Source organism: Lipotes vexillifer, unplaced genomic scaffold, assembly GCF_000442215.2.
Source record: "Lipotes vexillifer unplaced genomic scaffold, Lipotes_vexillifer_v1.1 scaffold342, whole genome shotgun sequence".
Lineage (NCBI taxonomy): Eukaryota > Metazoa > Chordata > Mammalia > Artiodactyla > Lipotidae > Lipotes > Lipotes vexillifer.
In genome coordinates this window covers 5,281,055-5,294,154 of record NW_006786802.1, presented here as the reverse complement: position 1 = coordinate 5,294,154, position 13,100 = coordinate 5,281,055, and the positions used below count along the sequence as shown (strand labels likewise).

Here is a 13,100-nt window from a genome sequence, read left to right as displayed (position 1 = left end):
TCACATCTTGTTCTTCTTGATCTCCTCCTTACTCTAGCTCTTTCTAAACTCAGCACATTAACGCTAGCAATTACCTTTGAGATCTCAGATTAAACCTTCTTCTCTACAGATAAGAACACTGAGGCCCAGGGTGGTTAATGGGCCCAGGGTGGGCCAAGGTCCAAAAGTTAGTGGCAAAGAGCTAAAACTAGAACTCAGTCTTCTGACTTCCCGCTGTGATAAGGTGCCAGGTTTGTCTCAGTTAATTTTCCATCCTATGCAGAGTTGTGAGTAAAACCTCGAAAGATGTGATTTATCTTGTGAGCTCTCCTCTTCTCCCAGCAGATGCACATGATCACCTCAATTTGCCCTTCAAGGTCATTCATCAGCCACCGCTCTGAGACGAGACTCCCATCACTTCCTGCCACTATCTACAGTATCTCTGTTTTGAATAAGTTATCAGTTTAAGCTCCCTCATGAAGCTTGATGATGATGATGATGTGTCTGCGTCTCTGCACACGTTTCTCCCATGTCAAATGCCTTACTATGTGCACCAGTTCTTATCCTTCAAAGGAAAGTCTGCTCCTGTGGGGAGGTGGCTTTGAGACAATTCCAAATTATCGTTCATTTGTGTATTTTGTTTCTTTCTACTGGAAGGAGTTCCTGTGCTTCACCAGAACATTAGATTCCATCCCTACAAATGGAAATAGAGAGCTTTCCTTCTAAAAGGTCTCATAATTCATGTAATCTATCCTGTCCTGGAATTCATGTTGATGTTTGTTTCACAGCCAATATAAGTCTATCTGGTGAATACCAACTCAACAGCCTCTTAAGTAATTACAAGTGGCTGCCAATATTTATTGCTATCAATTCCAAATGAGAATCTTCCTGCTTTAATTTTCTTTTCTATGTTAAAAATTTTTTTCATTTAATATTTCTTACTTTTAATATCATCTGCCTATAAATTAAAACCAGTACTGTATTGGATCTGTATCACTATAACCAAAAAACAAAGGGATATAGATTTTTATAACAATTATTATTTATGACAAAGAATTTCCTTTACCTGGCTAAGAATTTTCATCCCTGAGTGCAATAGCTTCTTTGCAGCTTTATAATAAATGGTCTCTGGTTTGTTGTAAATCATAGCATTAGTACACATTAGTTTGAAGTTATCCTGCAGAGAAAATATTAGGGAGAAATGCATTAAAATGAAACAAAGTACCCTCCTGTCCTGTTTGAAATCATGCAGGTCTTCAAGAAATTAAAAACCAGCAGCACCACCAAAAAAACCCCCCCAAAACAGAAACAAACCAACAAAACCCACTCCCATCCTTTTACTATTTACTAAGCAACATTAACAGCAATTTATTAAGTTTTAAAATTCACTAACAGGGCTTCCCTGGTGGCACAGTGGTTAAGAATCCGCCTGCTAATGCAGGGGACACGGGTTCGAGCCCTGGTACGGGAAGATACCACATGCCGCAGAGCAACTAAGCCCGTGCGCCACAACTACTGAGCCTGCGCTCTAGAGCCTGCGAGCCACAACTACTGAAGCCCACACACCTAGAGCCCGTGCTGCTCAACAAGAGAAGCCACCACAATGAGAAGCCCGCACACGGCAACGAAGAGTAGCCCCTGCTCGCTGCAACTAGAGAAAGCCCGCACGCAACGAAGACCCAACGCAAAAAAAAAAAAAAGAAAAGAAAAACTTAAACTAAAAAAAAAAATAAAATGCACTAACAAAACGAACACTGCTAAATTAATTTAAATATCCTACTACATTCCTTTCCAAATTCTTAAACATTCTATAGTAACTATATAAATTTTAGATCCCGAGATGAAATTTTAAAATGGGTTTCTTCAGTACAATCTTATTGCACAAAAAAAGAATTAGGGGTTCCCCTGGTGGCACAGTGGTTGAAAGTCCACCTGCCGATGCAGGGGACACGGGTTCGTGCCCCGGTCTGGGAAGATCCCACGTGCAGCGGAGCGGCTGGGCCTGTGAGCCATGGCCGCTGAGCCTGCGCGTCCGGAGCCTGTGCTCCACAACGGGAGAGGCCACAGGGGTGAGAGGCCCGCGTACCGCAAAAAAAAAAAAAAAAAAAAAAAAAGAATTAGAAGAAAATACTTCTATCTTATATTTAATAATTTTAACTGTGTACTTCATTTAATTAAAAAATATTCTTAGTTTTAAAACAAACATCTTAATTCTCCAGTTATGAGTTAGATATTTTACTTCAGATCCTGACTGAAAACTGGGACAATGTTAAATTATCACAATATTTCCTACCAGATTCAAATTAACTGAGCAAAAATGGCAAAACATTTACACTAATTTTCTTTTAAATGTTTGGATACTGTTATAAGCTAAACATAATTTGCCGAATGTTGCAAAATCATGCCAACCTGAAATAAACCATACAACCTCAAAGAGTTACAACATGTAACTGCAGTAGGCAAATTATCAAAACTGTACTTTTTCATACTTTTTCAAACTATGTACATGTGCTGGGAAACTCAATCCCACTGCATATTTTCACGGTTAATTTTTACATTGTATAAATGTGAGGGCGATTATGCCAAGGCCTTACTGAGTTAAAATGCTAAAAACCCAACAAAAAAATCATCTGAGCCCCAAACTCCTCCTCTGAATTTAAAATGAAACATTCAAGCCCCATTATTTAATAACTAGTGATGACAGCTTAGAACACTTAATGTAATGAAGATAGGTAGACTGAATATTATTTAAAAGCATATGAGAAGACTGTTCAAGGGTCACAATAAATTTGATATTAAATTTAAAGGAGATGAGATGAAGCATATGTGGCTCCTCAGTTCTTGGCCAAGTCTCTCATCAGTTAGGATTTTGCTAGGTCCTGGATCCCTAAGAAGCTGATGAAAGCTATGGATCCACTCCTCAAGCACATACATGTAATACAAAGGTGAAAACAAAATTTTCATGTCATTTTATAACGTTCCTGGTCCCCCTAAAGGCTTATCCATGGCTACCCAAAGGACCCCAGGTTAAGAACTCTTTTACAGATATTCTGAAAAGCTTCCATTCCATTAAGAATTATTAAATATATATTTGGGGGTAGGAGAAGCAAATGAGGGGAGACACTGGATGACTATTATACTAAATGACCATTGGTCTCTGACTGGCAAGAGAATACTGGACTATTCTGATTACAGGTCTGACCTGTTAAGGCAATTTGTAGATCCCATGAATCTTAACTGCCACGTGCTAGGCTTTACTGGACTTTTGTGTGATGGCACTTCATCATTCATAAAGCTGAATGACCTTTCTGCATACTTTTCATGTAATAATAAAAAAAAGACCTTGAACAGCCTAATGAGCTGGATAAGCTAATAAATACTACATTGAGCTATTGAATTTTCCTGAGAAAAAAGTGTAGTAATGTAGAAAACTCCAAAAGGTTAAAAATACTTGTTCACTTCAATTATGATAAATCTTGACCATTTGCTCAAAAACACTTAGGGGGCATACTTCTACTCCCTCATGTCATCATAAGGGAAAGATCCAAGGAAAACTATTCACAAAAAGGAAAAAGAACTGTGAAAAATTTTCCATTAAGCAATATATAAGGTCTGAAATAAACAGTTCTAGCCTAATTTTCACCAGATGAAAAGCTGAGCAAGGTTTCCATTTCTTTGAATACAAGAGAATACAATTCAGGTTCTTCAGAGTGAAATATTATCTATACATTCAAGTTGATAGTAAAGGCAGAACTAAATGGTAGTGTTATAAATTTCAACCGATCAACGGTGGATGAAAAAAAAAAGAGACCAAGTAAACGTTTACTGTCTTATTTTCCTTCTGTAACTGATTAGGGTCTAGCCCTTAGGTCAGGTGAACACTACAGTGTTCAACCAGAAAAAAACAAAGATAGAATAGATATTATCTAAACCAGTTAAGTTCGTAATGGTTTGGTACAGAGCAAATTAAAAAAGAAATCACATGGTTCCTTTTCTTCGGATGACTAAAATGTAAAGTATAACTCTGAAACCAACATATATACCAAGGCTATTTAAAGATGGAAAAAACTTCAACTATAACATTAGGCATATGTATCATCTTGGTAGCTTGTAGGTTCTTTACTTGTAATTTATAAATTTCTCTTCTTAAAGTTGAAGAAAATATGCTAAACAAGTATAGCCGAAGTGAACGCAGGGAGCAACTGACTTTAATCAAACTAGAAAATGTAATTAAACTTCTTATTTATTTATTTATATTTTTGGCTGCGTTGGGTCTTCATTGCTGCACGCAGGCTCCCTCTAGTTGTGGCGAGCGCGGGCTACTCTTCATTGCGGTGGCTGCTCCTGTTGCAGAGCACAGGCTCTAGGCATGTAGGTTTCAGTAGTTGTGGCACGCGGGCTCAGTAGTCGTGGCTCGTGGGGTCTAGAGCACAGGCTCAGTAGTTGTGGCTCATGGGCTTAGCTGCTCTGCGGCACGTGGGATCTTCCCAGACCAGGGCTCGAACCCGTGTCTCCTGAACTGGCAGGCAGATAGATTCTTAACCACTGTGCCACCAGGGAAGCCCCAAGAAAATGTAATTAAACTTCTGTTTAGTACTTCTAGACAAGCCAATTTATTCTCTATTAGGAAGATGTCTAGAAATAGAAAAAGAAACTACTCTAAATCAACTTCCATTAAAATACTGACTATTTGGTTGAGAGTCCACCTGCCGATGCAGGGGACACGGGTTCGTGCCCCGGTCTGGGAAGATCCCACATGCCGTGGAGCGGCTGCGCCCGTGAGCCATGGCCGCTGAGCCTGCGCGTCCGGAGCCTGGGCTCTGCAACGGGAGAGGCCACAACAGTGAGAGGCCCGCGTACTGCGAAAAAACAAAAAAACAAAAACAAAACAAAACAAACAAAAATACCGACTATTCAATATCTTGTTAATAACCTATAATGGAAAATAATCTGAAAAAATATATAACTGAAGCACTTTGCTGTACACCTGAAACTAATACAATATTGTTCATCAACTATATATACTTCAATTAAAAAAATATCAATTTTACCTGCACTGATCTGAAATTAAAAATCAAACATCTTTTCATTTTAAAGGTTGAGAAAATATTTTATAGAATGCATGAAATTCAAAATTTTACCAAAACCCACAAAATAATAAAAGACAGCAGATGGCTTATTTTGTCTGGTTTTTTAATCACCAAGCTCAAAGATGTTTTCTAAGACAAAAAAATACAGATTTTAGGTATTAAAATAAACTTGAGAAAGATTCTGAATACCAGACGTACAGATTTCTGCCAGGATTTTGTACATATAGGATCCAAAAGTTTGACTCTCAATTGAATAGATATGTTACTTTGTAGCACAGCTCAGTTTATTTCTCCAACACGAGGTAAGTAACCAGAGTTACCTTTAGTTCTTCTATGGACTGGTAATCATTGTTCTTGATCTTTTCTTTCATGGTACTAAAATCCATTGGGTGTTTAATGATCATGGAGTAGCCGGGAGCAATAAAATCAGTCACAGGAAATGAAAAGAAAGCACTTGGGTCTTTCCTGTGAAGACAGGAAAAAGGCAATTTTATTTCTACCACAAACAAATCTACTGGTCAAGGAGCATGAGTCAGAGGAAACCCTTCAGATGTAGAATTTGTAGTAGGCTAATATGTTTTTCACTGAAAACTGAAGTAACGGTTTTAAAGACTAATAACTATTTAGTAAGGTTAAGATGCTTTACATATAAATTGTACCCTTAAGACAGAGAATCTTTTAAAATATGCAGCTTAATTAATTCATAGCATCTCCAACACAGGGAAAGATGAAACAAAATAAGAAATCTAGATTAACTAACCAATATCTTGTACTCTGGAAGATTAGTACTATGTATTTTTATCAATCATAGAGGAAAAAGCAGAAATATAACAATGAATGCACACCTGCAATCTTCCATATTGGTTTCTAATTAGGCTTGGACTCTTGGGCCACAGAGCTATTGCTTCCTCATGAGTACAGCTGGCCCTCTGTATCCGTGGGTTTCTCAATGTGGATATGGAGGGCTGACTGTATTCACTGGACTGCTGTCATTTTATGTAAGGGATTCTGGTATCTATGGGGGCTCCTGGAATCAACCCCCTGTGCATACCAAGGGATGACTATATATATTTTCTTAATCAATGGATACAACTTCTGTTGTGTGTGTAGGGGGGGGTCTCAAAAAACTGACATTAAAAAGGTCCTCATAATACCCCCAAACTTGAGACCCAGTGCTTTCTATCATAGGTTCTTAACTCTGGCTGTGCATGAGAATCATTAGAGGAGCTTTAAAAAAATTCCAGTGGGGTGGGAGGCTTACCCTAGACCCACTACATGAGAATCTCTTATAGGAGGGTGGTCCAGGCAATGGTTTTTCTAGGGTTGAATTTTGATATTTCCGGGATGGACAGGGTTGAGAACCACTGCTCTATAAGATTAGTTCATTAGACTGTTATTTTCCTCTGGAAATCTGGCATATCAAGGCTTTCTTACCCCAAATAATCACATCAATAAAAATGGTTATTATTAAATAAATATATTTATTATTATTTAAAAATAAGAATAGCAGCAATTTAAAAGATGTATTTACCACATGCCACAGGGCCAGTGGTAGGGAATTGAAGTATTTTATATCTAATCCTCACAAAAGCTATCAAGGAGGTGGTATCCTCACTTAGAGATGAGAATACTGAGGCTCAGAGGTCAAATGATTTGTTCTAGGTCATAAATCTGGTAAAATAGAGAGATGGAATCTGAATTTAGGTGTGTGTGAACCTGCCTTTGTTCTTCCCAGCAGGACGCCTAAGCAGTGAGATTAAAAAGTACCGAGAATAAGCAAAAAAGTCCAGTCTGGAACTTATACATCCAAATGCATATTATCCATGAAAGCTACTGTGAATAACACCATGAAGGCCCTCTCTGGAGGGCCTCTTCAGAGCAAATTATCTATACCTCCCCAAATCAGTCATTTTAATATAGAGTCTCACTTGGTTTGACCAAAAATGCTATTATTAAACTTGGTCAACTATATTCTTTTTTTTTTTTTTTTTTTTTTTTCCTTGCGTTATGCGGGCCTCTCACTGTTGTGGCCTCTCCCATTTGCGGAGCACAGGCTCCGGACGCGCAGGCTCAGCGGCCATGGCTCACGGGCCCAGCCGCTCCGCGGCATGTGGGATCTTCCCGAAACGGGGCACGAACCCGCGTCTCCTGCATCGGCAGGCGGACTCTCAAGCACTGCGCCACCAGGGAAGCCCGGTCAACTATATTCTTTACCAGCATTTGCGCTGAGCCTCAAGGATGAAGAATCATTGAGGCTATTCCAAAAAAATGTGGCTCTAGGTTCTAATTCCCAAAATGTTCTGAGCAATGTGAACAACCTTAGACTAAGAGAGACCCTGATAAGTAGATTTCTTTTAAGGAGACGTCATCACCCTACATTCCGGGCTTACATTTTAAGAAACAAAATTAAAAGGTAGCCAAAATGCTTTATAGTCATACACTCTAATTGAGTTGGAATGCTTAGTACTTACCTGTCCACTCCTTTGGGACAAGTAATGAATGATTTACTCAAGTGTAAAGACTTGAGATGTAAATATCTCAATTGTTCTGTAACACCAAAAAGGAAGAGAGGCCACTAATTTCTGATTTTCACTGCAAAGCTGAATTGGTGTTGAATACAGATAGCAGTAGAGGCTTTACCTTAAAAAATTATTTATGATATGTTCTGGGGTTGACATATAAGGCCAACATGGTAAGAAGAAAGCTCACTGTTAGAATGCATGCCCTATACCCATGAATCCTCTGCCAATAATGTAAATGTCTTTGAGCTGAGAATTCAAATTCTGAGTAAAGAGAGGTAGCAAAACAAGTATTTTAATGAAGATCATGTTATTCTTTTCTAAGAACTTAACATTAGTGTTATCAAGATATTATAATTTTTAGAACAAATTTCTGCATTTAAGAGAGGATCACAAATCTTATTTATGGCATTTTGTCTCTTCTCCCAGACTTGGTAATTCTTGAATATTGACAGCAGTGATAGGCACTGCACAAACATACAGAAGGTGTGTTAATGTATTAGCAAATGGAAATATCTATATTGTTTAATCCTGGTTTAAAGCTTTAACATCAGAAGTTACTTTAGATTAAGGAGAAATTTGCCATTAAGAGTATTAAGTAACACTCTTCAAGCTGCCATTTAAAACAAACCAAATGAGAACATCTAGAAGTCAGCCTCTTGGATTACTTCTATTACTAGGCAAAATATTTATCATCCACTTTAAAATCAAGTACATTTGGATACAGGCCATAAAATATGGCTTTAACAAATAATAATAATAAAAAGACGTGGTCTGGATCCTGTATTTCCCATTTCAATTTCCATGTTATAAAAATGTTGGAAAAAACATTCACCTCTGCAGTTGTCTCATCAGTTGATTCAAAGCTTCTTGAAGGGGTGTCTGTTCTACTTCTAAAGTAAAGAAGGAAGGAAAAGAGTGTTTTAAAAAGGAAGATTCTAGAGAGTATTGTTTAGCTTATTTTCTTTCTATATATGACTTATCTCACACCCATCATTAAATATCTCAGAGAAATTCCATTTATCTTTCAAATATGGTAAAGTATGAGAATATCACGTTTAAAACTGAAGCTAATTTAAAGCTCTTAAGCAGTGATATAAATAAGAAAACTTAAAAAAAATTAATTTAACAGCTTTTAAACTTTAACTTAAAAGCTAAAAACCCAGTCGCTTTCCCTGGCTACCATCTTTAAAATAATTTCAGCCTCCTCATTCAGGACAGTTAATTCAGAGTTATTCCAACCTTCTTGTTTGGCTAAAGAGCTTGCAAGAGGCTTCTCAGGAGGCAAGTCTAATCCTACAGGGGCCTGACACTGGAGGTCTTTCTCTGCCTCATTGTCCACGCGGTCCCGATCTCGCTTCTTTTTATCTTCCTAAATGGAACAAAGGGAGATAATTTAGAAATACTCCAGAATCAATACCTCTAAAACAAATCATTTTAATTTCAGTGGAAAAAAAGAAGATACCACTGAAAAGATTATTAATAATGAAATCTTAATGTATTTTACTGCCATCTACTGGAAAATGAGAGGATAATATGTTCATAAAGGGGAAAAAAAAAGTGCTTCTATATGGTAGAAACAACCAATTAGAAAAATAATACTATTCACAAAAGCAAGATAATATACCTAGGAGTAAATCTAATAAAAGATGACCAATACCTTTTAGGAAAAATTATGAAACATTTCTGAAAGGCCACTGTGGAAGATCTGAATAAAGGAGATATACCATGTTCATGAACTGAAAGATAGTCAACTGGCTCCAAAGTAATCTATAAATAAAATGTAATGCCTATCACAATTGTAAGACAGGATTTTTCATGAAATTTGATAAGCCAATTGTATAATCTATCTTGAAGAGTGAATCATCAAGAACAGTCAGAACAGTTTTGAAAAAGGTCACAATAAAATGTCTTATCAGATATTAAGTATTTGTATAAAGTGATAATTAAGACAATGTGGGTCTGACACAGGGACAAACGGACCTATAGAACGTATCACAGAGCCCAGAAACAGACCCATGCACACAGAAAAGTCTTTGATGTACCACAGACTGGCATTATAAATCAATGACAAAAGGGTAGTGCTGGGACAACTGGTTATATACATTTAAAAAGAATATGAAATTAGATCACCTCATACCACATGTAAAAGTAAATTTCAGATAAATTAAAGACTTAATTTTAAAACTTGAGATAAAGTAAAAGAGTCTTTATGACTCAAGAGGAGGGATTTTCTTATCTATAAAGCTAAAAGACTAGCCTATTGACTGAGAAACACAAATAACTCAAAGTATTAGCAAAGATTACATAAAGAGCTCCTACAGATTCATGTAAAAAGGTAAATAACCCAATAGAAAATGGGTAAAGGGTATCATAAGTAATTCCCAGAAAAAAAACTGGAAATGTTAAGAAACATGAAAACTAGCTTCAGGCTGCCTGGAACTCTGGGAATTATGAATTTAAAAACTGGAAGGCATTTCACATCTCTATGATTGGTAAAAATTAAAATGTCTAAAAATGTCAAGTTTTGATGAAAATGTGGAGAAATGGGGCTCTCATACCTTGCAGATGGGTGAGTAAATAGGTACAACCATTAGGAGAACAATAAACAACATCTAATGAAGCTGAAGCTACCTTTATCCTACTTCTCAGCTATTCTACTCCTGGGCATATACCCTAGAGAAACTTCCTTTCACAAGTGTACATGTAGACATGTGCAAGTTTATCACAGGACTCTGTGAAATAGTAAAATATTAGGAACAACCTACTAAAAGGAAAATGGATTAATATATTATGGCACATTTACATAGCAGGTAAAATTAACAGTCTAAAGTTACACTGTATCAGCATGTATTATATTCAGAAACATAATTTCTGAAGGAAAAAGTTGAGAATTATTACAAGATTAGTTATCCAAGTTTTGAAAATATATTAGTGTATTTTACAAATGTATGCAGAAGGAGTAAAATTATAAAAACAAGTTTTCATGTGATGCACACCAAATTCATGGTCCTCTGTAGGGAATGAGGAAGAGGAATGGATTCTGGCAGGGTACACAGATCTTGTGGTGTTCTTTTTTTTTTTTTTGTTTTTTTTTTGCAGTACGCGGTCCTCTCACTGCTGTGGCCTCTCCCGTTGCGGAGCACAGGCTCCGGACGCGCAGGCTCAGTGGCCATGGCTCATGGGCCCAGCTGCTCCAGGGCATGTGGGATCTTCCTGGACCGGGGCACGAACCCGCGTCCCCTGCATCGGCAGGCGGACTCTCAACCACTGCGCCACCAGGGAAGCCCTGGACTCTAATTTCTTAAAATAAACAAAACCCCAAAATACGAGCAAAAGGCAAAATGTTACGATTTATTAAAGCTGAATGGCTGGTATCCAGGTGGTAGTTTTTGTTTTTTTCTGTTCTTTGAATTTTAAAAATAAAATTTTATAGTAAAATTGTCCAAAAACGTCTATTTTATGCTCAAGATTCTCAATAGGATCTTAATTTTCTTGGCTCATGTCCAAATTTCTTGTTCTAGTATCTAAAGCAGTGGTTCTCAAAGTATGGTTCCCAGACCAGCAACATCAGCATCATCTGAGAAATTGCTAGAAATGCAAACTCTGAGGTCTCATTATGGTTCTCAAGCTTCAGTGTGCATCAGAATTGCCTGAAGGTCTTGTTAAAACACCAATGACGGGCTTCCCTGGTGGCGCAGCGGTTGAGAGTCCGCCTGCCGATGCAGGGCACACAGGTTCGTGCCCCGGTCCGGGAAGATCCCACATGCCATGGAGCGGCTGGGCCCATGAGCCATGGCAGCTGAGCCTGTGCGTCCGGAGCCTGTGCTCCGCAACGGGAGAGGCCACAACAGTGAGAGGTCCACGTACCACCAAAAAACAAACAAAAAACAAAAAACAAACAAACAAAGAAAACACCAATGACTAGGCCCTGTCCCCAGAATTACCGATCCAGCAGGACTCGAGTAGAGCCTGTGAATCTGCATTACTAACAAGTTTCTAGGCTATGTGGGTGTTGCTGGTGCAGTGATCACAGTTTGAGTATCACTGATACAGAACTTCACATTCTATTCTCAGAGCCCAAAGCATCTAATACAGAATATATGACTGACTGAAGCTCCAGAGAACAATGTTATAAACTGTACTCATTGTGCACTTGATGTCAGTTTCCATTAAGTTGACTGCTGTCTTTTTTACGGCCTCATATTTCGGAGCAGCAATTTTTTTTTTTTTTTTTTTTTTTTTGCGGTACGCGGGCCTCTCACTGTTGTGGCCTCTCCCGTTGCAGAGCACAGGCTCTGGATGCGCAGGCTCAGCAGCCATGGCTCACGGGCCCAGCCGCTCCGCGGCATGTGGGATCTTCCCAGACTGGGGCATGAACCCGCGTCCCCTGCATCGTCAGGCGGACTCAACCACTGCGCCACCAGGGAAGCCCTGAGCAGCCATTTTTGACTCAGGAAAGTTTTGTATCTTTTCCCCAGAAAAACTAGTATGAATCTTTTATAGGTTGGAAGGTTTAGAGCAACAACTGTTGCATGGAAAAAAGACCCTCAGAGACAAGCTCTCTTCCTATTAAATGTAAATTGTGGATAGAGGACAGCCTGCAAACACAGTAAGCACTCTCCTAGGTGGAAAGAACTAAGGCCATAGTACAAGAAGTCTGGAGTAGGGGTTGGCAAACTTTTTTTTTTTGGTGAACGGCCAGGTAGCATAATTTATGCTTTGTGGTCCATAATGTCTGTTCCAACTACTAACCTTTGCTGGTATAGCAAGAAAGCAGCCACAGACAATATGTAAATGAATGGGTGTGGCTATGTTCTAATAAAACTTTATTTACAGAATCAGGTGATGCTTGCTCTAGTTTGCTGACACATGGTCTAGAGGCTCAAGTTCTTGCTCTAGCTTCATCCTTAATACACTCTGACCTTCTTAGGCACTCATTTACTCTCATTAGGCCTCTTTATCACCTGCAAGATAGAGATTCAACTGTTGATTCTTATTTTAGAGTTTATGAGATGGTGAAATGACCATGAAACAGAAAAGCTGAAAAAGTACCAAAGGAAGGTATAATGTCTCTGAACTACCCCTATCTGGTAACTTTATCTAGTTAGACTGGTCTACAGTGACCACTTTACTATTTGGTACGGCAAGAGAATACTGCCTTCTGGGCCAGAGTCCAAAAGAAAAAAAGAATATAAAAAACATATACTTGGAAACTACCCTAAAGTGAAAGGAGATATTGTAACATGTTATTGCCAGACTAGATATTAGGAGATCTAGCTTCTAATTTACCAGAATGTAAACCTGAACAAGTTATTCCACTGTTTTAGTCTCAGTTTCACCTGTAAAACAAGAGGCTCTGATCTCTATAGTTCTCTCTCCACCTAACATTCTGATTCCTACCTTCCAATTTTTTTTTTATGATTTCAAAATACTATAGAACCCTACTGTTAACGTCACTTGTAACAGATACGTAAAACCGGAAGTTAACACAGTTCTGGTTAAGAGCGGT

At 38.2% G+C, this 13,100-nt stretch overlaps 1 protein-coding gene across 2 annotated transcripts in view; it reads right to left on the bottom strand.

Moving 5' to 3' along the window:
- The window catches only part of BRD7 (bromodomain containing 7), a 38,960-nt gene that overhangs the window by 16,326 nt on the left and 9,534 nt on the right, over positions 1-13,100 (bottom strand). For both annotated transcript variants that reach the window (XM_007459476.1, XM_007459477.1), the window contains exons 3-6: positions 8,831-8,960; positions 8,424-8,481; positions 5,390-5,534; positions 1,046-1,156 (exon numbers count right to left, since the gene is read on the bottom strand). In XM_007459476.1, coding sequence (XP_007459538.1) covers positions 1,046-1,156; positions 5,390-5,534; positions 8,424-8,481; positions 8,831-8,960 — 444 coding nt within the window. The remainder of the gene's footprint in view (positions 1-1,045; positions 1,157-5,389; positions 5,535-8,423; positions 8,482-8,830; positions 8,961-13,100) is intronic.